The following is a 14584-nucleotide window of genomic DNA, read 5'->3' as shown; positions in this document are numbered from 1 at the left end:
GGAAAGTAAAAGCTGTGTGCACAAATGGAACAAAAATATCTACTTCCCATCAGCAGGCCGATGTCCAGCTAGTCCTCGGAAAGCAGGGCTTCAGCACATGTGACATTTGCCTGCGAAGGCAAACATCAGGACCATGAATGCCCTTTTTCATCCTCCTTTCCCTGAGCTTTTATTGCTGAGCGTGATGTCATATGGTATAGAATATCGCTTTATTCAATTTGGGTCAGCTGTCCTGGCAATGTTGCTTCCCAGCCTCTTGTCCATCCGCAGCCTACCCACTGATGGGGGAGGCAGAGTGGGAAAGAAAAAGCCTTGATCCTGTGCTAGTGCTGCTCAGCAATTGGCAAAACTGTGGCATGTTGTCAACACTGTTTCAGCACAAATCCAAAGCACAGCACCATATGGGCTACTATGAAGCAAATTAACTCCATCCCAGCCAGAATTTGTAGGCTCTACCAGTGGGAAGTGTTGCAGTGCGCTGATCTGGCATCAGTGCCTGTGTAGTAGTGCAGAACAAGTGACAGACATGGAGAAAAATCCACTTGAGAATAGCGTAAGGAATAGTGAGCTGTCTGCATGAGGATCCGAGAACAGTGCCAAAACAAAAGTAACGGAAAGCTGCAGGGACACTCTTCATTCTTGTCTCCTAGAGCATGTACCTGTTAAAGGATCCCGTCCTGACTAGGACTTGACCAAGTAAATTGTGTTGGCCTTGTAAAACTCATCCTCAATTTGCTGTAAACTAACAGAGATACATCTCTGAGTGCTGTAGCTCTTTCTCTAAGGAACCTGCTCACTTAACCTCTGGCAGGTTCTGTCAGTATTTTCTCAGGTAGTTTTCCATGAGCCATGTGCAGAATTGCTTGAGGAGGCATTGACTTTGGGAAACTGCAGTGCAGCACGAGCTAACACAGTCTGTCATGCTATTTGGTGCACATACAAAGTTAGTGGGGCATTGAGAGACCTGTAGGTTTGTTTGTGGTAGCATAGCTGTGTGCAGTGCATGTATAGATGCCATAGTAGCTGGTAAAATCTCACACAGTCTTTTCAAGAAGTCAGCACGATTACTAAATTGATTTTTTTTTTTCACGTCTTTTGAGTCTTCTCGTGATAGCTCTTGCTGATGTAAGGTGCAGAAGATTTGGAAGAGGACTTGTTTTTTCCTCTGCTAACAGGTTGCATCTATTCTAGGCTGTAGAGGGCTTGCTGGATGCCACCAGTGGGGCTGACGCTGACCTCCTGCTCCGCTATCGTGAATGTCACCTGCTGGTGCTGAAGGCTCTGCAGGACGGCCGTGCCTATGGATCTCCGTGGTGTAACAAACAAATCACTAGGTCAGTTACAAGACAACAAGAACATTGATGTAGCTTTGACTGTCTTTTGGGAGTTTCTGTGTTGCTCTGAATTCCCTGCCTGTTAATATTTTGCATTGCTGCTATTTGGATAGACAAAAAATAACTAGCTTTTTTTGTCAAAATTAACTAGATTTTCTGATAATGCTGGTTCATTCCAGGACATGATAGGAATCTTTAGTGGAATAAAGCATTAGGGGGCATGGTCTGGGCTCCTTTTTTCCTCTTATTTGCAGAGAATCTCTGTAGGCTGTCACAAACAATGTGACATGGCATATGCCTGTAGCAGAAGCTTCAGCTAGGCAGATCTGCCACTTCATCCTTGGAAGAGGGGCTTCTTATGCTGAATAAACTGAAGCTCTTGAAGGGCTCTTGTGACCAGTTGTGCAGGGTAACAGATGCTTGAGTCTGACTGTTCTGAACTTAAACATAACCTTAGAGAATGCTCTAGAAGAGGCTTCTTTTGAAGCTGGATAACGAATCACAGTGAATGTCACAGTTTCTGAAGTACTAGATTTGAGTTGTTTCACTTAAACTGTGTTGTTGAAGTACACTTTTTAAAAGGAGTCCAATTCTTCAGGTGCCTGATCGAATGCAGAGATGAGTACAAGTACAACGTGGAAGCTGTGGAGCTGCTAATCCGCAATCACCTTGTTAACATGCAGCAGTATGACCTTCACTTGGCTCAGGTAAAGGGAACCTGTTCTTTTAAAGGAGGAGGGATGCACTCAGTCTGTAAGATCTGTGGTTGAACTTTGTCTTTTTTGTGTTGACAGTCCATGGAGAATGGCTTGAACTACATGGCTGTGGCATTTGCCATGCAGTTGGTAAAGATCTTGTTGGTGGATGAGAGAAGCGTTGCCCACGTAACAGAAGCAGATCTGTTTCACACCATTGAGACACTCATGAGAATTAATGCTCATTCCAGAGGAAACGCCCCAGAAGGGTGAGGCTATAGTATTGTGCAATATATTACTTTTTTTGTGCTCATTTATGATTTGCATATTACATAGGCAGTGTCTCTCACAATTCAGTCATACAGCTTTAAACTTTCCCTAGGGCTGCAGTCCTAGTTAATTTAGTTAGTTTAAACTGTCACTCTAATGTAAATGTGCTCATCCTAGTCAAACTAGAGGCAGCTGCAGCATCATGTGAAACTGAATGCTTAAGCAAGAAAATCTTCCTATGCGCTGTGCTCCAAAATTCTGTGGTACTGTGATAAACTTGTTTTGAACTCCTGCTTTATCTCAAATTTATGCAATATTATTCTCTGTTTAAACCTTATATATCTAGGTGTCAGTATGTTAATTTGTTAATCACAAACAATCAAACTGGACAATCCTTTCTGTTTAGAGCTTACAAAGCAATCCTCCATCAGTCTCGCGTGGCTTGTTAGACCAGCAAACTGCCCAAACCATTTGGACAGCAAATGTTGCCACAGCACCTGGAAATACCTGTGGGACTTGTAGGCTTCCTATTTGTAAGATGGAAGCAGTTGTTGCTGGGTTTGAGAAAGACATGGATTAGAGCTTGGAGAACTCTGAATAGCTGTGAGAGCAACCAGCAGCTGGCTGATGGCAGTGGCTCCCATTACCAACACAGCTGCTAATAGGATGTCCCAAAACCAAAGTCCTTTCATCTGCAGTTGGCACGGATAGATTGTCTTTACTGTATGGCTTGGCTTTCACTGCAGCCAAATCCAGTGCCCCAGTCAGGCTGTTGAGTACTGGCATCTCACTGTCTGGGAGCATTTTAGGGCTCCTGAAGTCTGCAGAAGAGAAGCTGCTTCTAGTCCCTGTGGTGCTTTGTTGCAGCACTCCGCTGTATAAATTGGAATGGAACTTCAAAGCCTGTGTGATTTCAGTGTTCCTTCTTTCATCATAAATGTTTCTGCTTTCATGACTTATTTCTGCTATTCCAGTGAGAACTGAAAGATGCAAAGTTTTAGTATAAGAAATAATTTACTTTCTTTCAGCTCTATTTGACTGAGCTTCCAGTTCCTGCACCTTCTGGGGGAGGAGGAATTCTAACCCAGCTCTTGCTCTGGTCTGTTGCATTAGATTACCCCAGCTGATGGAAGTGGTCCGATCAAACTATGAAGCAATGATTGACCGTGCTCATGGAGGTCCTAATTTCATGATGCATTCAGGAATTTCCCAAGCTTCTGAGTATGATGACCCACCAGGCCTGAGGGAGAAGGCAGAATACCTGCTGAGGGAGTGGGTGAACCTCTACCATTCAGCTGCAGCAGGCCGTGACAGTACCAAAGCATTCTCTGCGTTTGTTGGACAGGTAGAGCTTTTGGAAAGAAAGGTGCTTTTTATTCAACATAAGTAGGGTGTGATGCCCTCCATTTTAAAGCAGTGTTATAACCTGTATTAGGCATCCTTTTGAAACTTCCAGGTGTATGGGAGTTTACTGTCAAAATTCTGTCTGTTTTGATGAAGCCCCTGTCCTCCACCAAATCATGTTCTTCAGATACTGTAGCAACAGGCTGTCACTTCAGACCATGAGTTCTGAGATAAGTTTGGTGGAAAAAGAACTTGAGCTGAGATAGTTCTTGTAAATAGTTCTGTGATGCTCTGTAATGAGCCTTGACTGGTGTTGCTCCTTATGGGTACCAGTAAAAGCTCTGACAGCCTACAGGAGGATGTCACCAGTAGAGATTCAGGTAAATTGTTTCAGATCATGTGAGCAAGGGAATCCTTTTTCAAAATGACATCAATAGTAAGGAAAACCTTGAGACTTCATTAGCTGAAGTGGTACCTAAATTTAAACAATGTCCAGTGTGTCACACTCTGAAGCATCTTAACAGGTGTGGTGAACATCACGTACCATCTGCCTTCTGGGTGTGATAGAGAAGGGAGATGCCTTCAGTAGCCCAGCATGTGTGGTAACAACCCCCCTGTATCTGCAGGCATCTCCCTAAAACTGTTCCTTGACTGCAGCTACAAGAAAGCCCCTGATACGGTCTTTTTGCATTGTGTTCTTTTTAAATTTGGGCCACTGCCACAGATATGCTGCAGACTTTGCAGCTACTAATGAAAAGAAGCTCAAGCTTCAAAGTATGGATGAAGACTGTGACTGATACTGTGGGTTTTTTAATTTTAGTGTTCTTGTGTACTGGCTTAGAGACAGCTTTCTGTCTGAGTTCTACTGCATAGAACTTTTTGAATGTTTTTAATAGATACTGTGCTAAACGTACATTTTAAAGAAATACTTTACCTAGTTCCGTGACCTCACATTTTTTACTTTAAATCATGCTTCTAAAGCACACTTCAGAGTAGAGTGCTCACAATTCTTAGTACACTTTTGCCTACTTCACTCTTTATCACACTTACTTGATTACCTTTTGTGTATATTTGATCCGTTTTGAAATAGCAATTTAAATATATTGAAGTGCAGTGTTTATTTACAATTGTTCCCTTACAGGCTTTAGTAATGAGTTCTAAAGGAATATTTTGTAATAACTACATTACATAAGGTTCTATTACTAAAATGACTGCTGAAGTGTTGCTTTCTTCCCACAAGTCTGTAGGACAAGCAGAAGCATAGAACTTTGAAGGCAGATACCTAAGTTCTTTGGGGTTTTTTAGAAAAAAAATTTATCCAGAAATACTATTAGTTCTCCAGATTGTCTCCAAGTTACCAGTTGTGCTGTTTTTATAGCTTTATGTCTGTGCAGTAGGAGTTTAGAAATAAGATGCTTTATTCAAAACCCACAAGTTTTCTGCAGTGTAATTTGTTTCATTTTGATGGTTCTAATACTGTGGGTAACAAATAAAATTAGGTCTCTGAGGTTTTTTATATGTATTTTATTAAAACAACTCCCTCATGCAAAACAAAAAAGCCCACCCAGTGTTTCTCTGCGTGTAATATTCATGTAAGGAAAATTCACTTTCCAAATGCAATTTGCTTCTACAGAATGTGGCTGCAAAGTAGTGGTGATTCCTGAGCTAGGAGCTGGAGTCTGCCCTTCCCAGAGCTTGTACTCCTTGTGTTCTTCATGCAAGGTTGAATGTTGGTGGCAGAACTGATACTGAAACAGGCTTCTCAGTTCTGCTAGCGGTTGGAAAGATTTGGGATTCAAAAGATTGTATATGAGAATAAATGTGATAGCTAAAATTGTTTTGCCACCCACAGATTCCCTTGCAAACATTAATCTCTCTGGAGAGTATGGCAAAAATTAACTGTGGATGGCAAAAATTAACTGCATTGTAAAGGGTTTGTTGTTTGAAATAAATTGTAAAATGAACTGTCTGTGGTTACAGTGCTGAGGTTTTTTTCTTTCCTGGTTAGATGCACCAGCAGGGGATCCTGAAAACAGATGACCTGATCACCCGTTTTTTCCGTCTTTGCACCGAAATGTGTGTTGAGATCAGCTATCGAGCCCTGGCCGAGCAACAGCACAATCCTGCAGCTAACCCCACTATGATTCGAGCCAAGTGCTACCACAACCTGGATGCCTTTGTGCGACTCATTGCACTGCTGGTGAAGCACTCTGGGGAAGCAACCAACACAGTCACAAAGATCAATCTCCTGAATAAGGTTGGGAATCGTCCTTGTTCTCATTGCATTTAAAGTGTGTTGTCAGCTGTACCTTTGCTGATAAACCTGAGGTGTAGACCTTAATGCTGATGAAGTGTATGATGAGAACTTAGATGGCTTGGTCACTGATAAACTTTTGAGTGAACCACCAAGATGCCAAGTGGCTTTCTTGTTCACAAAGATTTCATCTCAAACCAATCTGAAACTCATCTTTGTGCCTTGAAATGAAAATGTCAGCAGCTGTTGTTTTAAGGTTGTTGATTCCTTAGTGTTTACCTTTATGTTGTGAGGGTCTTGCCTTTGCTCTTACACTACTTGGTTTATGGCTGGATGGTCTGAGGTAGTTAAGACCTTCTGACACTGCCCTCTCAGTCATTGTGACTGTGGTCCAAGGGACAGGGAGAGCAAAGAACAGTGGTTGGGAATTGCTAAAACAAATTGTAATATTCATTTATTTCCAGTAACTTAGGACTTTTCATTCTTGTTAGAATCTACTGCTTTTTTTCTTTTTACTGATGGTTAAAGTATTATCTGTAGTCTGACTTGGAAAGTAATTCTTGCTGTCTTCACGTGTCTTAATCTCTTTAGGTTCTTGGTATTGTGGTGGGAGTTCTTCTGCAAGACCATGATGTTCGGCAGAGTGAGTTTCAGCAACTTCCTTACCATCGCATTTTCATCATGTTGCTGTTGGAATTAAATGCTCCTGAGCACGTGCTGGAGACCATCAACTTCCAGACACTCACAGCTTTCTGGTATGTATTTGGGATTGGCCACAGTGCTCATCCTTTCTTGGTAGGATCAAGGATTTTCACTTAAAGGCTATCTGACTGTTCTTTGTGGTGGCTTAATCACCTTTGGAGTAACTGGTTCTACTGGGACTGACCACTTGCTTGTTTTAGGGAAGATGACTGGTAAAACCCAAGGTGCTCAAATGCCTTTGCTTTTAGGGCTGTGTTTTTCCCTCAATGTTATGAAAAGCAATCTTATTGCTGTGCACTTCTAACCTGCTCTAACTTTTCTTTCAGTAACACATTTCACATCCTGAGGCCTACAAAAGCTCCAGGTTTTGTTTATGCCTGGCTGGAACTGATCTCCCATCGGATATTTATTGCAAGAATGCTGGCACATACACCACAGCAGAAGGTGTGGCTGCAGTTTATCTTTTCTGAATTAAAAAGCTCGCCCAGATGTTTATCTGGTGTGGTGCTGTTTCACATCTCTTGAGGTGCACTAGTAGCATGGCTGTTCTGTTTTTGTTGTCTTCCATATTCACAGCAACCTAACTGCATGGAGGAGAGTCTGTGTGTCAATAACTATGGAACACAGGGTGAATTGAATTTAATAAACATGACTTTATCAATGTCTAGAAGAGCTGAAGCCTTCCTTCTGGGCTACATATTGTCAGCTCAGTATGGCATGTTGAGGGTTCTGGAAACACCTATGGCACAATGATGTGCATCTGAAGGCTTTGAAATGATCTGTGCTGCACTCAGTGCTAGAGCTGGCAGCTGCTAGCTCTTCCATCCAGATTTATATAAAGATTAATCTAATTATAGTTTTGAAATTAAGGTAACTGGTCTTCATTGCATGTTTTCCACCTGCTGTTCTTTTCTTGACAGGGTTGGCCTATGTATGCCCAGTTATTGATCGATCTATTCAAGTACTTGGCTCCTTTCCTTAGAAATGTGGAACTCACCAAACCTATGCAAATTCTTTACAAGGTAAAAAAATGTCAACTAATAGATGCCTCCAATCAGAGTTATCTGAAAGAAGAGGTATTCTGGCAGCAAAATGGAATTACCTGTTGTCTTCTAACTTATATCTTTAAGTTGAATGTAAATTGTGGGGGAAGCAGGCTGCCCTCCCAGATTAGTTTCCTTCTGGTAATGTTAGCCACATGACATAGAATGATGGCTCTCATTGGACAGTTTCAACAGTTACACACCTCTTATATTTAATATTTTATTTCACAGGGCACTCTGCGTGTGTTGCTGGTCTTGTTGCATGATTTCCCAGAATTTCTTTGTGACTACCACTATGGGTTCTGTGATGTGATCCCACCTAACTGTATTCAGCTAAGGAATCTGATCCTGAGTGCCTTCCCACGGAACATGAGGCTTCCAGACCCTTTCACCCCCAACCTAAAGGTAGAACTTACTTAAAGGAGTTAGGTAATAGGAAGCTTTAATGCTCAAAATACTCTCTATCCAGGTTAATATTATCTAATTAAATCTTCAAGTATCTGCTAGGCAACTAATCCTGGAATGATTGGAAGGAAACTTTCTCACGCTGCTAAAGCACTGTCCTGCCTGAGCTGTGCAGGGTAATGGGAGTGAAGCTGCAGTGCTCATTGCCACTGAAGAAGGCTGCTCTTGACTTGTGTGGATGTTTGTACCTTTTGAAACTACCAGACTGTCTGGAGTGTTCATAAGGAGACCGCAAAGGCAGTGACTGAATTTCCCTACGGCCTTCACCCCTGAATTTTTTTATCCTCTCAATTCTTTTAAGACATCATGTAATAAGTTAGCATGCTAGAGATCAAGTTTATTCTGAAATCTGGAAAAATCAAGTGTTGCCATTTCATTGATGGAAGGAAAAGTGATCAACAGCAGTAGTTGATGTAATATTGCTTACAGATCTGCTTTTCCAATTTGTTCCATTGCTGATGGTTTAGTTGACTGTCATGGTTTTCTGTCAACAGGTGGACATGTTAAGTGAGATTAATATTGCTCCACGAATACTCACAAATTTCACTGGTGTGATGCCACCTCAGTTCAAGAAAGACTTGGATTCCTATCTCAAAACCCGTTCTCCAGTCACCTTTTTGTCTGACTTGCGTAGCAACCTACAAGTAAGTTTGAGGGTTTTGAGGTTTCTGTGGGTGCTCAATTTAAACAATGTGGCACAAATGATCTCACTTGTCCAGCCACCGTCCTTTCTTGCAGCAGTTTTGTTGGTGTGTTGGCCAACGTGTTCCAGGCAGTAGAAACGCCTGTGAAAATGCACACTCTGAATAAGTCTTCTGCCACTCCCTGGTAGGATGTGTTGAAGCATTTTAGAATCTGAATAAATTTTGATTCCAAATAGATTCTTGTTATAGAAATATGTGGATCCTCATGCTAATGCTTTAAGGGTAAAAAAGGTCAAATTAGCTAAAGCCCAGTTCAGAATTGTGGCTAAAACTTCATTTCAGACATTTCCTGGCTTGGCTTGCCAACTTGAGCTCTCAAGTTGGACTTCCTCAGAAACATTGCTTAGAAACATTCACGCGAGGGGGCTGTTTCAGCCAGCCTCTGGCACTGCTGGTGAATTCACATTGCCTTACCTGATGTTTTCCTTTAGGTGGAGAGTAAAACCGAATCTGTTGTGTCAACACTTTGCTGATGTTTTTGCAAAAAAAACAAAAACATGTATGCATGCATTAAAATATATGCTTTCTAATATATACTGTATTAAAAAAGGCTAAATGCCAAATTGAATTTGTGGATATCCCAGCATGTTGTCTTCTGGATAATCAATAAGATACTTGGATGCTGTTGTACATGTTGTAGCTTTGAGTACTGAAGGAATATCGACTGTTAATGCTTTTCATATCTTTGCTATTAGGTATCGAATGAACCTGGCAACCGCTACAACATCCAGCTCATTAATGCACTGGTGCTCTATGTAGGTACTCAAGCTATTGCACACATTCACAACAAAGGCAGTACACCCTCTATGAGCACCATTACCCACTCAGCTCACATGGACATCTTCCAGAATCTGGCAGTAGACCTGGATACTGAAGGTGAGCTGGAAATACTGATAGTTCATGTGATGTCACATTTACAGCAAGTGGGTCCTCACTTTAAAAAGGACACTGAGGTGCTGGAGTGTGTCTAGTGAAGGGCAACAAGGCTTGTGAAAGGTCTAGAAAACATGTCTTGTGAGGAATGGCTGAGGGATCTGGGTTTGTTTAGTCTTGAGAACAGGAGGCTCAGGGGGACCTGAGCTCTGAAGGGTTGTTCTAGTGAAGTGGGGGTCTCTTCTACCATGCCTGGAGTGAGAGGACAAGAGGAAATGGCCTTAAGCTGTTACAGGGAGGATTCAGATTAGATACTAGAAAAATATTTTTTCACTATTAGAGTGGTCTGATACTGGAATAGGCTGCCCAGGGAGATGGTGGAATCACCATCCCTGGAGGTGTTTTAAGAGGCACCTGGATCTGGTGCTGGGTGATGTGATTTAGTGGTTATGGGGTTACAGGGGTAGTACTGGGTTGATGGTTGGACTTGATGGTCTTAAAGGTCTCTTCCAACCTTGATGATTCTGTGATTTCATGTAGCTGATAGTGAATTCACTAAAAGAAATGCTACATTAGAATGTTAAACTCTGAATATAGGAGCAGTGTGAGAACCAAAAGTTTAAAGTATTCAAGGGAATTAGAAAGGCCTTCAGTAAAGAAGAATTGAATTCTTACTTCTCCATCAGCCTGGGTTGATACAGCTTTTACGTATCATCAGTTGGTTTTGTTTCCTGTACCTCCATGAGGCTCCCAAGCATTAATCTCAAGCACTGCTGGTTGCTTCTTTGTGTGCAAGGGAGGCCGTGTGTACTCAGTGTTCTCTTCTGCAGGCCGGTACCTCTTCCTGAATGCCATCGCCAACCAGCTGCGGTACCCCAACAGTCACACCCACTACTTCAGCTGCACCATGCTCTACCTGTTTGCAGAGGCCAACACAGAAGCTATCCAGGAGCAGATCACCAGGTCGGAGGGATTGCATTTAACTTGCCAACATTCAGCTTTTTGCTTTCCCTCCTTCTGTATTTTGGATCTTTGAGCTCTAACTGTTCTTACTTTTGGATTCAGGGTTCTCTTGGAACGACTGATTGTAAATAGGCCTCATCCCTGGGGTCTCCTTATTACTTTCATTGAGCTGATAAAAAATCCAGCGTTCAAGTTCTGGAACCATGAGTTTGTTCACTGCGCTCCAGAAATTGAGAAGTGAGTATAACTTAACCACAGAGTCGTTAAAGTGATACCTCTGAAGCAGTTGCACCTTGAGTTTTTGGTGCTGTCACAGCATCCATTTCCTGCCATAAATGTACCTACCACTGCTTTGCTTCCATGTGCAGGTTGTTCCAGTCGGTTGCACAGTGCTGCATGGGGCAGAAGCAGGCCCAGCAAGTCATGGAAGGGACTGGTGCCAGTTAGATGAGCTGCATCCTGCGTTGCAAGAGTGCCAGCCTGGAGATCCTGTCCCATCGACTGACTGAAGACTCTGTAAGGCTCCTCCTGACCTTCCCAGCCCCCTTGATTGGGTAGACACAACAGACCCTGGGTGAAAGTCTTACGTGGGCGTGTTCCAAAGTTTGAAACAAATTTTTTGACTTTTGGCCAAACTTCAGAAGATGCTGTGAATATCATTTGAACTAGTGTAAATACAAGGAACAGAAACATTTGTCTGGACTTTTGGGTTTGTGCAAATTGTGTAAAAGGCAGGTGGGTAACTGGTGCCTGTCCGTCTTGTAATAAAGGGGCAGCTGCTGATGCCAAGCACTTGTCTGGGGCAGACCTCCTTGTCCTGACATTCCCAGACTCCCAAAGAATATTGAAAAGCCAGTAACTTATTTTTCTTTATGTGGATGGGGGACCTTTAAATCACTAAGTTGTTTAAAAAAAAAAAGCAGATGTGTTTGGAATATGGGAATTCTATGGAGTACAGGAGGGGTGAGGGAGGGGTTAAGGTTCACTGTTGCTTTCCCCTCACCCTCATCAAATGCTGATAGACAGCAAGTGGAGTGGCAGTCAGAGAATGCCTCCTTTTTCTTGGAGAAGAAACAGGCCCTTTGGGTGAGGGTCAGCTGTTTTCAGTAAATAAACCAGAGACCAGGCCTATAGCTTCTTTTTTTTTTTTTTTTTTTTTTTTTTTTGGACAGTTGTAAATTTTGGAAGATGAGGGGTTAAATCTAGACCTTTTCCCACCTTCCCCTGTGACCACAGTATAAGTTTGTAAAAAAAACTAAAAAAAGGGAAAAAAAAAGAAAAAATTAAAACAAAAACCCCAAAGGACCAATACAGCCCATTTTGTAAGGATTTTCAATGTTTTGTAAAGTATTGGTCCACGTGTTGTATTTTGTAGCCTTTCTAGTTCTTGGGCTTTAGTTCTCCCACTCTTGTATGTATGCATACTGTAGTTACACATTAAAGTCATGACATGCAGCACGTGCCACTGTGCTTATTCTCTCCAGTTCTATCCTGGCCAGTTGGTGTCTTTCAAAGCCTGTTCCACCCATCCAAAACATGCAGTTTTTCAGTGTGTTTTGGGCTCTGCCTGTTGAAAGCAACTGGGTTTGTTCTCTAGCATGAGCTCAGCAGGCAGGTGTAATTGACTATACAGGGTCTTGCTTTGAAGTGCAACAGAAAGGACAGTTGTGTGGAAATAGAAATGGTTTAGTTGCAAGTTCATGAGCAGCGTTTGTCTCAGACAGGAGACTGCAGTGGAGGTATAGAGAGTATAGATAGCCCATCAGTTTCATTTCTAGTGCCTTCCACCCTGCTGTGATCTCACTGCAGCCAGAATCTGCCCCAGGTTGTGGTTAGCTGTTGCAAGGGTTGGCAGCTTCAGTGTTGTTAATACTGCAAGGTCCTTTAACCTAGCAGAGGCTAGGAAACAGAGCTTCACTGCTTTCTTTTTACATAACATCACTAGTTTGTTAAAGCTCATTGACTGCTGTGGTGTGGGCAGAGAGGTCAGGATTTCCTGTTTGGGTTTAAGGGGTTCTGTAAACTTGGCTTTGCATTTGCTGCGTGGAGGAAAAACAGCTCTGAGGGACCACTGAGCCAGCTGTGCCAGTGGGTGGCAGCTCAGAGGTAATTGTCCCTCTTTCTGTTCTAGGCATTGGTTTCCTCTGTGTCAAGGAGTAAAGACTGTGGCTAGGTCCTGCAATTCCATGGCATTCCTTTGCCAGGTCAGCAGCTGTGCTGAAACTGAGCCTTTTGAAGTTGGAATTTTTTGGTTCTGCTGTTGCCACGCCAGCTTACTCCTTCCTCCTCCTACTGGGTTAGGATACAGAGAATTACCAGCAACCAGTTTTTCTTTATCTAGTCCAGATGCCATAGGATTTTTTTTCTTCCATTTAACTCTAGCAAACCATGTGCAGAGCTTACTGCCTTGTCCTGATGGCTCAAAAGAGTTTCTGGTTCTGTACTAATGCTGCTGTGCTTGGCTGGTTCCCTTCAGGTTTTTAGAGCTTCTGTAGAGAGGCTTGGAAGGTGGGCAGGACTCAGTCAGCCAAGATCCCAGTAACATAAGTTGGGCTGGTAGGATGGAGGCCCCTGCATTTCATATCCTCCCTTTGCTGCCACATTTTACAAACATTTTATATTCAGAAAGACTAAGGCAATTCAGGTAATCGTGTCACAGTAATGGGCTTAAGCAATGTAAAATTATACTAAATTTGACATCTGGCACTGTCTCTGCACTCCTGGCCTGTGCAGTTGTGATGGTGTAAAATAATTACTGCAATTAGAACTGCTCCTCTCCCTTGAGGGCAGTCAAGTTCTGTTTAAGACAGGCTTTCTTCCCATGTACTGATCATGAAGTTACTTTTTTATTTTTTAGTCCCTAAGGTCCAGAGGGAGGGGTAGCTTCTCACTTCATCTAGTTCTGTAGTGTTCTTCAGTTGTGAATGGTGGCTCTGTGGCCCCTTGGAGTTTTGTAGCTGTGTATGTTTGGAGAAGAACCTGGTACAGTCCTTTCCAGCATTCCTTTAGTGGCTTACCATTCTTCAACCTTAGACAGACCCAGTCTCTCTCTGGATGTCACAGACAGGAAGGCCTAATCCAATGGGATATCTGCATTGAAAGTACCTGCTGATAGAGGACAAAGCTTTCCGTAGAGAGATAACATAATTACACAAGTACTCTTGGCCCAAGATACAGACTGGGGTTTGTAAGAGACTACCTGGTAAAGTCTCCTGTATAAATTTCAAAAGGACTGAGCTTATCCTTGGATCCAGGTGTTACTCCGACCCTCAGTAGTGCTGGTGGCAACATCCCAGGCCGCTTTGATGACACAGTTATCCTGTATCTAGGAATGATCTCTTTCATAGTACCTTGCCTACCTGTTCAGCCTGCTTGGTTTGACAGAGAAAAGCATCAGGTCCCCCAAAAAATGCATCTGCTGGTACCAGTGAGTATTGATTCCCACTTTGCTGTAGTCATTCAGAGAAATCTATTTGCCAGTAATTTCCTGGTGTGTTCCTTTTTTTGTTTGTCCTGGGGAAGGCTGAGGCAGGATCTGTGGACAGAGTTCTCATTTCTTCTTCATTACACTTTTTATGGTGCCTCCCATTCCATTCCCAAGGACACACAGTTACACATTGTTTTCTAGAAATTGTATGGCTGTTCTAGATCCCGGTGGTAAAAGTCCAGCATAATTGACAGCCCTGTTTGAGGATTCTCCCATTCAAATGCAAACAGCTCCTGAATTCTGGCATCCAGTGGCATACAAAAGGATATCTTTCAAGGGAATATCTTTCAAGTCTTAATGCCCTAAACCATTGATCAGTGTCTTTTTATGTTGTTGATGCACATGTTGTACTATTTGATTTATGGCTCTTACATCTTAGACTAGCTGATACTTGTCTGAGTGTGGTTTCTTAACTGGTAGAATTGGGGTATTAAACTGACAGGCATTCCT

The 14584-nt window shown here is 42.5% G+C and overlaps 1 protein-coding gene across 1 annotated transcript in view; it reads left to right on the top strand.

Annotated features, from left to right (window-relative positions):
• Positions 1–11774, top strand: part of CNOT1 (CCR4-NOT transcription complex subunit 1) — a 50076-nt gene extending 38302 nt beyond the window's left edge. Inside the window, 14 exon segments of the mRNA XM_008638748.2 lie at positions 1192–1334; positions 1933–2041; positions 2129–2298; positions 3413–3644; positions 5652–5900; positions 6489–6652; positions 6926–7043; positions 7520–7621; positions 7874–8047; positions 8602–8751; positions 9507–9687; positions 10515–10647; positions 10750–10884; positions 11016–11774. Coding sequence (XP_008636970.1) covers positions 1192–1334; positions 1933–2041; positions 2129–2298; positions 3413–3644; positions 5652–5900; positions 6489–6652; positions 6926–7043; positions 7520–7621; positions 7874–8047; positions 8602–8751; positions 9507–9687; positions 10515–10647; positions 10750–10884; positions 11016–11094 — 2139 coding nt within the window. The 3' untranslated portion in view covers positions 11095–11774.
• Positions 11775–14584: the final 2810 nt, after the last annotated feature.

Source organism: Corvus brachyrhynchos, unplaced genomic scaffold, assembly GCF_000691975.1.
Source record: "Corvus brachyrhynchos isolate BGI_N302 unplaced genomic scaffold, ASM69197v1 scaffold26, whole genome shotgun sequence".
Lineage (NCBI taxonomy): Eukaryota > Metazoa > Chordata > Aves > Passeriformes > Corvidae > Corvus > Corvus brachyrhynchos.
Note: the sequence above shows the minus strand (reverse complement) of the source record. Positions and strands in the feature narration are given on the sequence as shown.